At 44.4% G+C, this 14294-nt stretch overlaps 2 protein-coding genes across 11 annotated transcripts in view; one reads left to right on the forward strand and one right to left on the reverse strand.

The window, feature by feature from the left end:
- The first annotated feature begins 31 nt into the window (after positions 1–31).
- On the forward strand, positions 32–7155 carry LOC149308101 (uncharacterized protein BRD3OS). Of its 2 annotated transcripts, none has more exons than XM_089535089.1 (2): positions 32–50; positions 5090–7155. In XM_089535089.1, the coding sequence occupies exon 2, from the start codon at positions 5808–5810 to the stop codon at positions 6060–6062; it is 255 nt and encodes an 84-aa protein (XP_089391215.1). In that variant the 5' UTR covers positions 32–50; positions 5090–5807; the 3' UTR covers positions 6063–7155. The 2 variants fall into 2 exon arrangements, with proteins under 2 accessions (XP_089391215.1, XP_089391214.1); XM_089535088.1 differs by lacking the exon at positions 32–50 and adding an exon at positions 3777–3862.
- LOC149308102 (bromodomain-containing protein 3-like) overlaps positions 7115–14294 on the reverse strand; it is a 36122-nt gene continuing 28942 nt past the window's right edge. For 6 of the 9 annotated variants that reach the window (XM_089535080.1, XM_089535086.1, XM_089535084.1 and 3 more), the window contains 4 exons: positions 12880–13121; positions 11912–12204; positions 10904–11062; positions 7115–9799 (listed from right to left, as the gene is read on the reverse strand). In XM_089535080.1, the coding sequence (XP_089391206.1) occupies positions 9684–9799; positions 10904–11062; positions 11912–12204; positions 12880–13121 (810 nt within the window). In that variant the 3' untranslated portion in view covers positions 7115–9683. The remainder of the gene's footprint in view (positions 9800–10903; positions 11063–11911; positions 12205–12879; positions 13122–14294) is intronic. The other 3 variants (XM_089535085.1, XM_089535081.1, XM_089535082.1) reach the window with 2 other exon arrangements.

Here is a 14294-nt window from a genome sequence, read left to right on the forward strand (position 1 = left end):
CTCCGGCCCCTTCCTTCTTCGGCTTCTTCGCCTCCTCCTTCTCTGGCTGAGTAAGACCTCCTCCTTCGCCGCCGCCTCCTCCTCCTCCTCCTCCTCCTCTGGGCTGCCCAGAGGGAGCAAGGCAACCCCGGCCCCAGAGAGAGAGACTCAAGCTGGCCTCGCTCGGCAGGAAAAGCCCAGCGCCAGACTCAAACTCCAGCTCTCTCTACTCTCTCTCTCTCTCTCTCTCTCCACCCCTCTCTCTATCTCCGCCCCCTCTCTCTCTTTCTTTCTTTCTTTCTTTCTTTCTTTCTTTCTTTCTCTCTCTGCTTCTACTTCTCTAGCTACTTCTTTCTCTCTCTTTAGCTACCTCTGCCTCCTCTGCTTCACTGGCTCCACCTTCTCTTAGCTATATCTATCACTACCCCCCCCTCTCTCTCGTTATATATATATCTACCCCTCAATGTATCCTCTTATCACTACCTCTTTTTATATCTATCTATCCCTCTATATAACCCCCCCTCTCTCTCTATATATATATATATCCCTCTATATATCCCTCTATATATCCTCTATCACCTCTCTCTCTCTTTCTATCTCTACCCCTCTATCTATCCTCTATCACTACCTCTTTTATCTCTCTATCACTACTTATCTCTATATCTATCACCTATCTCTCTATCTACCCATCTATCCTCTATCACTACCTCTTTTATCTCTCTCTCCTCTATCACTACTTCTCTCTATATCTATCATCTATCTATCTATCTATCTATCTATCTCTACCTCTTTTATCTCTCTCTCTCCTCTATCACTACTTATCTATCTATCTATCATCTATCTATCTATCTATCTATCTATCTATCTATCTATCATCTATCTATCCTCTATCACTACCTCTTTTATCTCTCTCTGTCTCTCTCCTCTATCACTACTTCTCTCTATATCTATCCCCCTCTCTCTATATACCCCTCTATATCTCCTCTTGCCCCCTCTCTTACCTCTATCTCTCTTCTTAAGTGTTTGGGGCATCTTAAGAGCCCCCCTCTGCTCCCTTGCCTTGCTATGAAGGAGTTTCCCTGAGAAGAGCTCTGCTGTCCCCTACTGGTGACCAATGGCTCTTCTGGCCTCTTTGGGGATTAAGGAGGCAGCATTCAGTGAGGCCCCATAAATCCCCTGCAGTGGAGCAACAAATGTGGGAATACAGATGTGCATCATTACAAATCCAACCCAGTTCTATTTGCATCAAGCCAGCGGCCTTTGCAACTTTACCAAATGCAGTGCACACTAGCAAACATAACCGCCGTCAATGCGTACTAATAATGAGAGTGCACATGGCGTAGTGTTGGACTCACAGCAGAATTAATGTAGTTTGACACCACTTGAGCTGTCATGGCTCCATGCTATGAGGTCCTGGGATTTGTAGTTTGTCGTGACACCAGGGATCTCTGCAAGAGAAAGCTAAATAGGGTTTTTTGTGGGGTTTTTGGGCTATGTGGCCACGTTCTAGAAGAGTGTATTCCTGACGTTTCGCCAGCATCTGTGGCTGGTGTCTGTGGCCTTGCTCTTTTGAGCACTGAGCATCGCCAGCCACAGATGCTGTCGAAACGTCAGGAATAAACTCTTCTAGAACATGGCCACATAGCCAGGAAAACCCACAAAAAACTATGGATGCCGGTCATGAAAGCCTTTGACTTCACAAATCATGAGGGATCCCTTTAGCAAAAGGTTCTTTCCATACCTATCAAACTACAACCCCAGGATCCATTGGGGAAATCCCAACCATTTAAAAAGGTTATGAAACCAAGATAGATTGTAGGGTAGAGCTCATATTCGTCACACATGTGCTCCTTTTACTTTATTGCTGGTGGCCGACTTGCCATAACAGGGTGACAACAGGGGACACAACAGCCAGCCTATTTCCCACTTGAAGCGAAGGTGGTTAACCAAGTCCATGGGAAAGCCTGAATGTGCCTTTGAAAACATAGTAAAATCAAATCAAATGACAGGTCAGAGCCCTTTGCGTTGAAAAGTTTTGCGACAGGATGGTTGTGCAAATGCATCTCTGGGTGTGTTCCTTCATAGTGGTGTTTTTAGGCATTTGTGCATTTTATGATATTTATTTTTTGTACTGTTACAAATTCAGCATGGCAATAAAAATGCCATAAAGCAATTGCATGGAAATCCTACCGCAGTAGTAAAAATGAAGGGAGAAAAACAGCAGCCACCCGTGACCCAGGAAAGGCTTGGAATGGAAAATAAACTTGGTTTTAGAGTGACTGTTTGGTTGTTGTGTGCCTTCAAAGTCATCTCTGATCCATGGCATGGGGTTTCATTGGCAAGTTTCTTCAGAGGGGTTTTGCCACTGGCATCCTCTGAGGCTGAGAGAGTGTAACTTGGCCAAGTGGGTTTCATGGTCGAAGCAAGGTCCGAACCCTGGTCTCCAGAATATACAATGTGAAATATACATAGTACACCAATCAGCATACTCTTTGTGCAGTCTAAGAAATAGATGACAGGCTGGACTACTTCAGAGGATGCTTACACATGTTAAACATGCGTCAAGACCTACATATAGTCCAAACTTGACAAATCATTGCTGTGCCCATACCCCAATAGAAAAAATTCTCTTGTCCTTGAGGGTGGCGTAAGAGGGAGCAAAATATCACAGAGATGCCAGAACTAAAGAGCATCGCTTGTCAAAATGCCAGGGCAAAGATCTCGATCAAATGTGTCGATACCTCGTTGTTGTTTTTTGCGGTGCCCAGAACATGCTTGGAAAAGTTGGGATGGGGAAGTTGGCACTTGATACCAAGAACCATTGCTTTCCCCTGAGGCTGAGAGCATGTGCTTTCCCCAAGGTCATCCAGTGAGTTAACATGGCAGAGCCCAGGATTTGAACCCTGGTCTCCAGAGTCCTAGTCCAAAGCTCAAACCATTACACCATGATGAGTGGTCACCTGGAGGAGCACCTCAAGGTGGCTGGATCCATTGGTGGATTGCATGGGCAGTGTCTGGAGTGTCCCTGATGTGGGTGTGGCCAATGTGGGTGTGGCCAGGTGGGCGGGCTCAGAACTGAACAGGTGTGACTGGTTGCTGGGGAGATTCACGAGAGGCGGACAGGTAAGGTGAGTGGTTGGGAAGAGAGGCAAAGAAGAGATGGAGCTCCATCAAGTTAACATACTATCCAAGGTCTCTAAGGAACAAGCTTTCTAGCCCGCAAAGTAAGGGACACTGCATATAATAAAGTGCACCTACCAATCCTATAAGGTTTTGGCCCTCAAAATAAAGGGCATCCTTTATCATTAGAGACACCAATCAGTCCTATAAGATACAAGATTTCTGGCCTGCTAATAAGGGACATCTCTTATAATAAGAGATGCCTACCAATCCTATAAGGTTTCTGGTCCTCAAATAAGGGGCATCCCTTATAATGAGAGACACCTACCAATCCTATAAAGTTCCTGGCCTTCAAATAAGGCTGCTTTATTGTGTTTTAAGGGTCTTTTATGATTGCCAGCCAGCACATTTTCCTCCTGTTTGGTTTGCAGCACATTTTTGCCAGATGAAGAAGCCATCAGCTTGGAAAGCTTGCAACAAACATCCTGTGCAAGAAAGGTATCACTGTTAGGTGGCTTTTGGATTGAATTTGCTCAATGGCCAACACAGCTATCCCTGCATCTTTCTATCCCCCAGAAAGGCAGAAGGCAGGCAGGCCGCATGCATGCTCCGCCCGGCAGTGTGACGTGCTCCGATCCTTGTTTCTCCTCCTCCTCCTCTGTCTCTGGATGGTTAACGTGGAGACAGACGCTGAAGGAGGAGCAGAGCATGGCTGGCCAGGCCAGGCTGGCTGGGCTTAGGCCCACCCTGCTTTAGCCGGAGGGTGAGTGGGGGAGACCCAGGAAGGAAGAAGGACACTAGACACTAGGAATGTGCACCTGGGTGCAGGGATGGGGGGATGATGTGGGCATTGTGGTTGCTCTGTGCACCTTCCAGTCGTTTCTGACTTAGGGAGACCCAAAGGTGGACCGATCAAGGATTGCTGGGGATGTGAATGTGAGATGCAAGTGGAAGCGTGTCTATGCTGTTCTTGTTGTGTACCTTCCAGTCGTTTCTGACTTAGGGAGACCCAAAGGTGAATGGATCAAGGATTGCTAGGGATGAGAGTGTTGTGTGCAGTTCAAGTGGAAATGTGCCTATGCTGTTGTTGTTGTGTGCCTTTAAGTCATTTCTGATTTAGGGAGACCTTAAGGCAACAACAACAACAACAAGGCAAACCTATCACAGGGTTTTCTCTGGGCTGAGAGGGTGCTACTGCAATGGAAATGTATGTATGTCTGTATGTTGTTGTTGTTGTTGTTGTTGTGTGCCTTCAAGTCATTTCTGACTTAGGGAGACCTTAAGGCAACAAGAACAACACAAGGCAAACCTATCACAGGGTTTTCTCTGGGCTGAGAGGGTGCTACTGCAATGGAAATGTATGTGTGTATGTTGTTGTTGTTGTTGTTCTTGTTGATGTGTGCCTTCAAGTCATTTCTGACTTAGGGAGACCTTAAGGCAACAACAACAGCAACAACAAAGCAACCTATCCCAGCTCCATCAGGCCTGGCCTAATGTAAGAAGAAGAGCCCTCCCTCTCTGCCATCCATCTGACATCATCTGGACTCAGAGGGAGAGAAAGGCCTGCCAGCTCCATCAGGCTTGGCCTAAAGTAAGAAGCAGAGCCCTCCTCCTTATTATTATTATTATTATTATTATTATTATTATTATTATTATTAACCTTTATTTATAAAGCGCTGTAAATTTACACAGCGCTATACATACAATCTTTTAGTTAGACGGTTCCCTGCCCTCAGGCCTTTGTCCAGGACTCAGAGGGAGAGAAGACCCTCTGGACTGGTTCCTCTTTCTGCTGCCATTCCCTTCTCCTTTTGTGTCCTGTCTTTTTTAGATTGTAAGCCTGAGGGCAGAGAAATGTCTAATGAACTATCTGTAAGCCACTCTGAGAGCCTTTCTGGCTGAAGGCTATGTGTTGCAGTCCAACAACATCCAGAGGACTGCTTGATTCCCATCTTGCTCTGATCCAGACTCTCTCTCATGGTTTCTGCAGGTTCTTCCTTGCTGGCAAGAATGACCTCGATTCCATCATAGCCCAGGAAGCCACAGGAAGGGAAGATTCGCACTGGGTCCTGGCTGGAGCAGAAGCATGACTCTGGCAACCTAGATTTCATCACAGCTCAGGAAACCGTGGCAAGGGAAGATTCGCGCTGGGTCTTGGATAGAGCAGCAGCAGCATGGTTCTGGCCTTGACATGGTCCCCATGAACATAGATGCATCATTGTTTGACTCTCAAGGCATCTCCCTTCATCTGACCAAGCTGAAGAAGCAGGAGCGGTCAGTACCTGAATCCCTATTTATGCTAGCCTCCAACATTGTAGGATCATTTTCTCATTTTGTAATTTCAGGCGTTCCTCGTGTTCTTCAATACAGAAGAATCTAGCTTGCAAGGAAGGCATGGTATAGGACACAGAGCCAATGCTTAAGCAATGCTTAGAAAAAAGGATGGCAGAAGACATCTCAGTGCTTATATCTTGCTCCTGCACCATTTTTGAGAAGATGTGTGAGCACCCCGAGTCTTTCTCTATTGCAACTGTAAGCCCAGGAGCCTTCTGCTAGCATTGCATGGTAACATCACCCATTGCCTTACAAAGGGTTTTCATTTTTCCTGAGCAATAAGGGACGTTCTTTGATAATATCCTGAGCTGCAGCTGAGCACAGTGGTGACAACAAAAGCAATTCAACTTCTGAAGAGCGAGTTCACTGGAGGGATGAGTGGTCGGCCACCGCTTGCGGAGAAGGCTTTATCAGAGGGATATGCCCGTCTCCGGTATAAAGACACCTCCCTCCTGATCTGGCAACAGCAACAACAGAAACTAGAGAGCCTCCCGCCAGGGACTTACTTGAATCGGAGCCGCAGTATGTGGTACTCGCAGTATGGCAACCAAGCCATCCTGGTGCGGGATAAAAACAAATTGGACGTCTCCAGGGACACGGGCCAGTCCAAGTTTTGCATTGTGATGTGATGGCTTCAGGGCAATGGGTCAGAAAGCCCAGCCACCAGGAGGACCCATGATCGTGGGAGCGGTGAATCTACTGTAGGTGTTACAACTAATCTCTTCTGGTTGTATAGGATCCATCTGGGTTCTGGACAGATTCTGCGCCAGGATAGTTGCCATACTATCCAGAGCACTCACAGGAAAAGCAGCTAGTATGGATTTATTGCTCTGCAACAGTGGATCCACTGGTCAGCCTTGCAAGGTACTTTGGAAGCACACTTAACCCAGGCACTGCAGAAATAATGCAGTTTGACATCCCTTTAACAAATCCCAGGATTCCATGGAATAGAGCCATGGCAGTTAAAGGGGTGTCAAACTGCATTATTTCTGCAGTGCATAATGTCTGGTGCTGAAGCTTCCCTGCATGCTCGATCCAGTCTTCCCATCTGTTTTGATGGGCATTTATGCCCACTTTTTTATTGTTGGCCACGCCAGGCAGAGGCAGTTGTAGCCCAAAACATCTGGATCACTGTGGGTTGAGGAAAGCTGGTGTAAATGGACAACAGCCCAAACCAAGGGATGGATTGAAAGACCCCATACTCCCCACTCCGACCTCCCCCTTGGCTTAAACCCAGATGAAGGCATCCTTTGAACACAAAGGGAGAAAACATTCCCAGGTGTACAGTTAATGCCAGCATGATCCCTACACAGTCTTCTGCTGCATGTTGAAGATACGATGTTGTTGCCAGATGCCAAAAACGTGTAGTATTTATTGCTTTAGTTTTACCATAACCAACCTGAGCTGGTATCTCAGAAATGTATGGACTTTTCTAGCTACAAACAGGCATGGGTGGAATTTGCTATTCCATTAACACTTCTTGTTTGGGAGTGGGTTTTTTTTTGCTGTTGTGTTGTTTTTAATGCATCACAGCCAGAGCTAATCTGAGGATGGCTATAGGATTTGTGAGCTCCTTGTGAGACAGGGGCTATATATATGTGTGTGTGTGTTTGTGTGTATAAAACGAGGTTGTTCTAGCATGTGCGTTACAAAATTGCTTTTGCTCCGAAAAAGAAAAATCAGGTCTTTTGTTCCTTTATTTTTTTTCCAAACTGTTCTACTTTAAAACAAGATACAGAGAAAGAGGGAAAAGACCAACAGGGAAGGAGACTAGGAATATACAAATAAAACATGCTTTATCTGGAAGTTACCAATACCTGTAAGTCCAAAGTCTGTACAAAAAGGAAACCAAACAAAACCCCCCAAAACAGTCCCGCCCAAACCGCCCCCGAAAAACTGAATACACATACAAGGAGTAAGCACCGGCACAGGAGACTATCAAAGGTCTGTAGCACCTGTTGGTTAAAAAGTCAAATAGTACATTTAAATAAAAAGGACTCCCAATTCTTCCGAACGTGGTTCAAAAAACCAACACAAACCTGCATTTCATCATCATCATCATCATCATCATCATCATCATCATCTTTTTTTTCTCCTGCTGCTGCTCTTTAAAAAAAAATGCAGGATACATTTTTTAAAAATGACAAATGGTGTTAATAAATAAAGTATTTCTATGTACATGAACACAAGGGATAGTCAATTCTGGAGTGTGTCATTTGCAAAAGTGCAGGTCTCCAGGTCAGGCTGGAGGAAAACAAAAAACAGCTTCTAGAAAAATGGATGAACCTTACCAAAAAATGTTGTGTTTTCTCTACCCGCCTCCCTTCCCCCTGTATTTTTATTTTCCCCCCACGCCTTGAGGTAAAAAGGTTTGATTCATTTTGGAAACCTGCACTTGCATGACACACAAGTAGCCTTCCATCCTAAGAGCTTCCGTGCCGTTACAAAAGGTAAAAAGTAAAATGCATTTCAGTGGCTCGTCTCTTTCTTTCCTTTTTTTTGGCCTCCGGGATTTTTAATTTTCTTAAAAAAGATTGCTAGGGGTTTCAACCACAGGGCCTTGCTGGTGGTCTGGAAACACAAGCCCGGAATGCAACGCATGCTAAAAATGCTACAAATCTACAGCTTGGTATAAAATCTGGGCCCTACTACATCCAGTGACTTCCATAGAAAAGGCCCACTGAAAGGCCAAGTCAATGTTCATCGAAAGCCAAATAAGTCAATGACTCTGGTTTTCTATGGGCCTTGGTTACATCTCTCATTGGGGACTGGTTTTGTGGTGGTCATGATGGAGACCGTCGCAAGCCAGTTATGGAGGACCACCACCTTTTTAAAGATCAGAAACACCATCTATCTAAGCTTGCTTCCCTACTCCAAACGTACCACCTGGCGATTCCAACCATGGATTGCTGAAACCACAGTTGTTCTCCCATAAAAAGGTGGGTGGCAGGGAGATAGGGACATGGACAAAATGGATGCTCAAAAGTGTGCAAGCCGTCACCGAAGACTCTTGCTCAACCTAAGCAAGGTCCTAAAGTCTCAGTGGGCAAAGCAACTAAGCCCATAACCCATACAAAACCTATTCTGATCTTTTAGGGGAGCAAGGTGTGCCATGGAGCATGTGGGCCATTCCCAGAGAGGAATGATGTACACAACTTTCCATGCCCCACATTGGCTATGCCCATCTTCAGTTAGATGCGGCCATCTGGTTTTGAGTTTCAAAGAACGTGGCTCCCATCCGCCAACTTTTAAATACAACTGTTTGAGAAACTTCAGAACAGGCGCGTGAATCTCTTTATCAATTTTTTGTTTTAAAAGAGAAAAGGAATATCTAAAAAGGTACATTTAAAAAAAACCAGTCCACAGTATGTGAACTTTCTTTTTCTTCCCATATATATATATATATATATATGGGTGTGTTTGCACACAGGGATGATGATCTTCATCACAATGTAGACACAGGGCCCGATCCACCCAAGTTCTCCCTTCTGCAAGTCTCTTTTCCGCAAGGAGGCCGCCGCATGAGAGAACGTTCTGGCAGATCGGGCCCATGGAGGTTAGGACTACTAGTGCTAAGAACAAATACATCAACTACTTCAAAAGCTAACATCTTTCAGATACAGTACCATTTTACAGAGAGTTCTTATCTCACTCCCTTTTGTATTAAAAAGCCCCCCTTTGCCCCACTCTCCTTTGCTTCTTGTAGTCTAGAGATGAGCATTTAGGGGCTACATTAAAAGGGAATTTTCCAGCAAAAGAAAAATTACCAAAACAAACTAACCCCCGCCCCAAACTCAGCCCCAATATTACACCTTGCAAACGTTTCCTCCGTTTCTCTCATGTTCAGCATGTCCTCCTTGGCGAGCAGAAACATCTTGAGGATTAAAAGTAAAAGTTTAGAGACTTTAAGTGAAGCAAAGTACTTGTCATCAAGTCTAGCCAGACACACCCCACACGCAAAGATCTCTGACCTAATAAAAGTGTAGAGGGAATTAATTCAGGAAAGAATCTTTATATATATATATATATATATATATAGAACACTGAATTAAAAAAAAAATCAGTTTAAAAAGGGTGGAAAGTGTGTGGAGAGTTGTCCTGATGGAACAAACTTGAGCAGACCATTTTTTAAAAAACAAAAATAAAAAGAGAAGGTGGGAACGCTGCAGAGTTTCGGGGCGAGTTATTGGTGAGGTGTCCGTTTTCTGTCCGGGTTGCGTTCAAAGAGTCTGTGGGTTGGTTTGTTTTTCTCATTCTGAATCGCTACTGTCCGAACTGGATTCGCTGGAACTGCTGCTCCCAGATTCAGAGGAACTGCTGCTGCTGAGACGGGAAGGACCTCCGGAGGGGCCAGAGCCGGATTTTTCTAGAAGCAAAAAGGGGCAAAATGGATTGGAAAGCACAATGTTACATCCTGGTTTGGTCCAGGCATGAGTAAATCCTCAGGGTCCTGATTTAAAATGCTGCAGCTAGACAACAGACTGCAGCTGGTTATTTGTTAGGTTTTGGCAGATCCATATGGGGTCTATGCGCATGATCTTCAGGTAAGGGCTTTTTCTCTAGTTGCACATTTTTGTGTACAGCTGAATACTAAAAAATAAATAGAATAAAAAATAAAGTCCTGCCCTTGCCAAAGAAACTGGGATCGCCAAGGAGGTTGGTGGGTGGAAGAGAGGTATACTGACTTGTGTACATGTCATCCTCTTGAATAAGTCGAGGGAAGGTTTCCGGATCAAAATCACTTATTTTGATATGATGCGTGGATAAGTCGAGGGGAAAAAATTAGGGGGCTATAACAAAGGATGGAAAGGGGAAAACACCACTTCTGTCCCCCCTTCTCCTTCTCTGGACCTCTCCCGACCACCTAACACCATTTCTTAGGTGCTGAATAAGAGGTTTTAACATTAGGTTGGAGAAGGAAGGAAGTGGAGTTAAATGGGGTGCTTCTTTGATGGGAAGAGAAGGCTTGCAAATCGGATTGGGAAGGGAAGTGGAGCTAAAATGGGTGTCTCTTTGATGGGAATTTCTTAACTTATAGTTGAGTATATATGATAACCTCTTGTTATTCATTTGGATTAGGGATGGACGATAACTTTATTAGTAGTATCTGGTTGCTTTCATGTCACTGGGGCATTGACATCACTCCTGATTTCAGCCCATGTGTTAAAGGAGCTGTCAAAGATGCTGAACCTATCTCCCAACATACATTCTGCCCCGTGGACAACTCCTTTAACACTATGCAAAACCTGAAGTGGCTTCCTCATCCCGCTGACATGGGATCCATTAGCCACCAGTGAATTTCACCCCAGGCAGTTTGGGATAAAAACAGACCAACATTCAAAAAAATCTGAATATGGGAGAAATTAAACAAGAGAGATTTGTCTGGTCCTGGTTTGGATAGCGGGAAATGAAGGGTGGCTGAGGGCTCCCTAATCCTCTTCCCACCCAACCACCCTCTCTCTCACATCACCTTTTTTCGCAGGCTTCTTGTTGTTGTTCAGCTGCCCGCTCACATCCTGCAACCGTTTCTCCAGTTCTTTCTTTTTTTCCTGAGCCATCTCCTCCTTGGACTTTGCTGCTTGCTTCTTCCCACTTGCTGCTGCGAGGGAGGAATGCACAATTTCAGCGACTGAATTGTGGGAGAAGGCAGAGAAGAGCCAAGATAAACGATAATGACCTTCTGTAGCAATGTGGGACAGTCAGATAGATGATCTCTCACACTAAAGCTATTAAAAGTAGTTTATCTCACATTTTTCTTCTTCTAAAAATATTTTATTGTCTTAGAATAACATGTTAGTAGTAATTGCATTTTAGTTCCACTTTGAGGTGGACCCTTTCAAGGGCTCAAGGAAGGCAGGGGGACTTTCACGGTACTTAGTTATTCCTTAAAGCAGTGAATACACAGGGATTATGAATATGAATCAGTCATATATGCATAACTCAAGCATTTGTAATTTCTTTAGTGACTTCTGGACTACATTTTTAAAAAGGGTGTATGTCCCCACTTTCATGTTAAACACATTGGTAGCAACAGATTGAGTCTCACTTATGCCAAAATCTGAAATTTCCCCAAAACCAAACATTTTTCCTGAGTGGCTGAGAGGGTGACACCGTTGTTTTCTGATGGTTCAGCGTACACAGACTTTGTTTCATGCACAAAATTATTAACAGTATTGTACAAAATTACCTTCAAGCTATGAATATAAAGTGCATAAGAAACATCTTTAAGATATCTCATTATGTAGTCCAAAATCCAAAACACTTCTGGTCCCAAACATTTCCGATTAAGGAGACTCAACCTGCATTTATTATAGGCATCATGTCCCTGAACTATCCCAAAATGCACATAATACCATTTTGGTTTTTAAAAAAGTGGTCAGTTCTATTCAAATGTGTTGGGAAGGTGGCTACATAACTAAGTAGCTGATAGAGAATACCACCCACGGCTTGTTACCCCGGGGCCCAATTTTTCACTTACAAAAGGGTTTCCTCTGTTTTTTCTGCAAGCACGACTTGACGTATCTCTCCAGTTCTCTCAACGTTGTGGGTTTCAAGGTTTCAAAATCTATCTCGATCTCATCCGGATTGGAGTCCCTGAGCGAGGGCTCCCGTGACTGGATGATATGCACCACCCGGCCCAACTTTTCCCCTGGCAAGCGGTTGATGTCCAAGCTGAGTTGACGCTTCTCGTCGTAGGTCATGGGCAATCCCTCCTCTTCCTCATCTGAGTCATAAGTAGCGGGCGGCTGCTTTCCTCCTTTCTTAGGCTGCCTGCAAGAGTTGGGGAATGGAAAGGGCCATTACTTCCCTTCACCCAGAAACTATGGTTCTGATAATGCAGATAAAAATATAATTTGCCTTCTTTGTTGCAGCGCCAAGAATCCCAAGGTTCTTTTCACAGGTACTATTGCTAAGCCAAGTATCCCCCATTCTATACCTGTGCATTCAAATGTTGGGGTCTCAGTGCAGAATTTTGCATTTGTCTCTGTCGAATTTCATTCTATTAATTTAACCCCAATTTTATAGTTTATCAAGAAAGAGTGTGTGATTCTTCTCCATCAATGAACCCACAATACATGATCTGTCATATATACCTGCCTATTCTCCACCTGCTCCTCCTCTGGGTTAAAATTCTCTATATGTAAACCTGGGGTAAATCCATACTACATATTACAATGCTTTGATAGCCCTTTAAGTGTCATGATTCCACAGGAATTCAAATTAGAGCAAAGTCCAATAATTGCACACTGTGAATGCACCTCCAGTGATGCACAATATCTCTTTGTGAGCAGATGTGCTTCTTTTGCAATAAATGTGTTTACTCTTTAAAGTAGCAGAAGACACACTGGTGCTTTCTGAAAACCTAGCTGCCCCAAAGGTACCCCAATGCTCTATCTGCTTACCTGCCCATCAATAGCAACAGCCCTGGTTTCGGATGACCCATACCTGTTTGCCGTGGTGGTACTGTTGGCTTTTTTTGCTGGTGCTTTCTTCTGTGGGGGCTGTTTGGGTGGTTGGGCCACCTTGGTCTTCTTCTCTTCCTCCACTTTCACTTTGTGCTTCTCTTTCTCCTTCTCTTTCTCCTTGTCTTTCTTCTTCTTCTCCTTTTCCTTCTTCTCCTTTTTTTTCTTTGGCTTGTTCACAGGAGCCTGCGACAGGGCAGCCAGCTGCTCATGGACGGCCTTCAACTAGCAGGGAAGATTCAAAGGGTCAAAGCTAAGATGGTCAAGCACCTGGGGTGGGAACATGTAGCCCCATGGAGGGACCCATCCTGAGAGCCTGGTGTGTCACCACCTGAGCATTGACTTAATTGTGTTTAATGCCTTTGCAAAATGTGTGGCATCAACTTGACTGAAAAAACAACCTAGGGTGATTGGTATGCTTAATCTGAGCACATTATATGCTGCAGGAGGACCCAGGAGTTTCCATTTCAGGGATGTGGTGAATCTGCTTTGGTTTTTACTTCAAGACCTCTGAGGAGAGGTTGTCGTGTGCCTTCAGGTCGTTTCTGACCTATGGCGATGCTATCATGGGGCTATCTTGGCAAGTTTTTTCAGAGGGAGTTTGCCATTGCCATCCTCTGAGGATGAGAGAGTATGACTTGCCCCAATAGGTTTCATGGCTGAGCTGGGAATTGAACCTTGGTCTCCAGAGTCATAGTCCAATGCTCAAACCACTACATGACTGTAATATCAGTATGCAGAGGGATCTTGAGACTTAACTGTGCAGAAGAAATTGCAACAGAAGCTTTCATAGTCTTGGCATCTGAGGAAGCAGCCCAAGTCTGCAAAAGCTTATGCTACAACTTCTTCTGCACTGTTAATCTCAAAGGTGCTACAAGATCCCTTTGCTTACTTAAATTTCTATGTGTCAGAAGGTTGCCAAAGGAGAGCCGGCCAACTGGGAGACTTCAATACAAATCCTCCCTCAGCCATGAAATTCACTTGAGCAACTCTCGATCTCACCATGGCCAACCTCAAAGAGTCATTAGGATCATGTAGCCTGGGAATAAAAACTATGCATGCAGCTCATGATGGTCATAGAGAAAATTCAGTGTGCAAGTTCACTGGACAGGAGAAGACAGGTGTCCTACTCGAAGGTAGATTCAAAGGTCTGGGGACATCAATAATGAATACTATCTGAAATCCATGTGAAGATTTCCTTTCCTCAGCTGTCAATTATGGACTGAACATGTAGAGAGCAGAGAAAGAGTTACATTAGTAGAGCTGGCTCATCCACTTGCTGCTTGCACTGGGGTTTAAACTTCACCTGAAGCACTTACAACGGGTGGAAATACACATACATATATCTTCACTATACACATGAAATAAAACAGAACAAAATGCACAACAAAGAGCTGC

This window comes from Sceloporus occidentalis, unplaced genomic scaffold (genome assembly GCF_023333645.1).
Source record: "Sceloporus occidentalis isolate IW3139 unplaced genomic scaffold, rSceOcc1.0.p SCAF_8, whole genome shotgun sequence".
Lineage (NCBI taxonomy): Eukaryota > Metazoa > Chordata > Lepidosauria > Squamata > Phrynosomatidae > Sceloporus > Sceloporus occidentalis.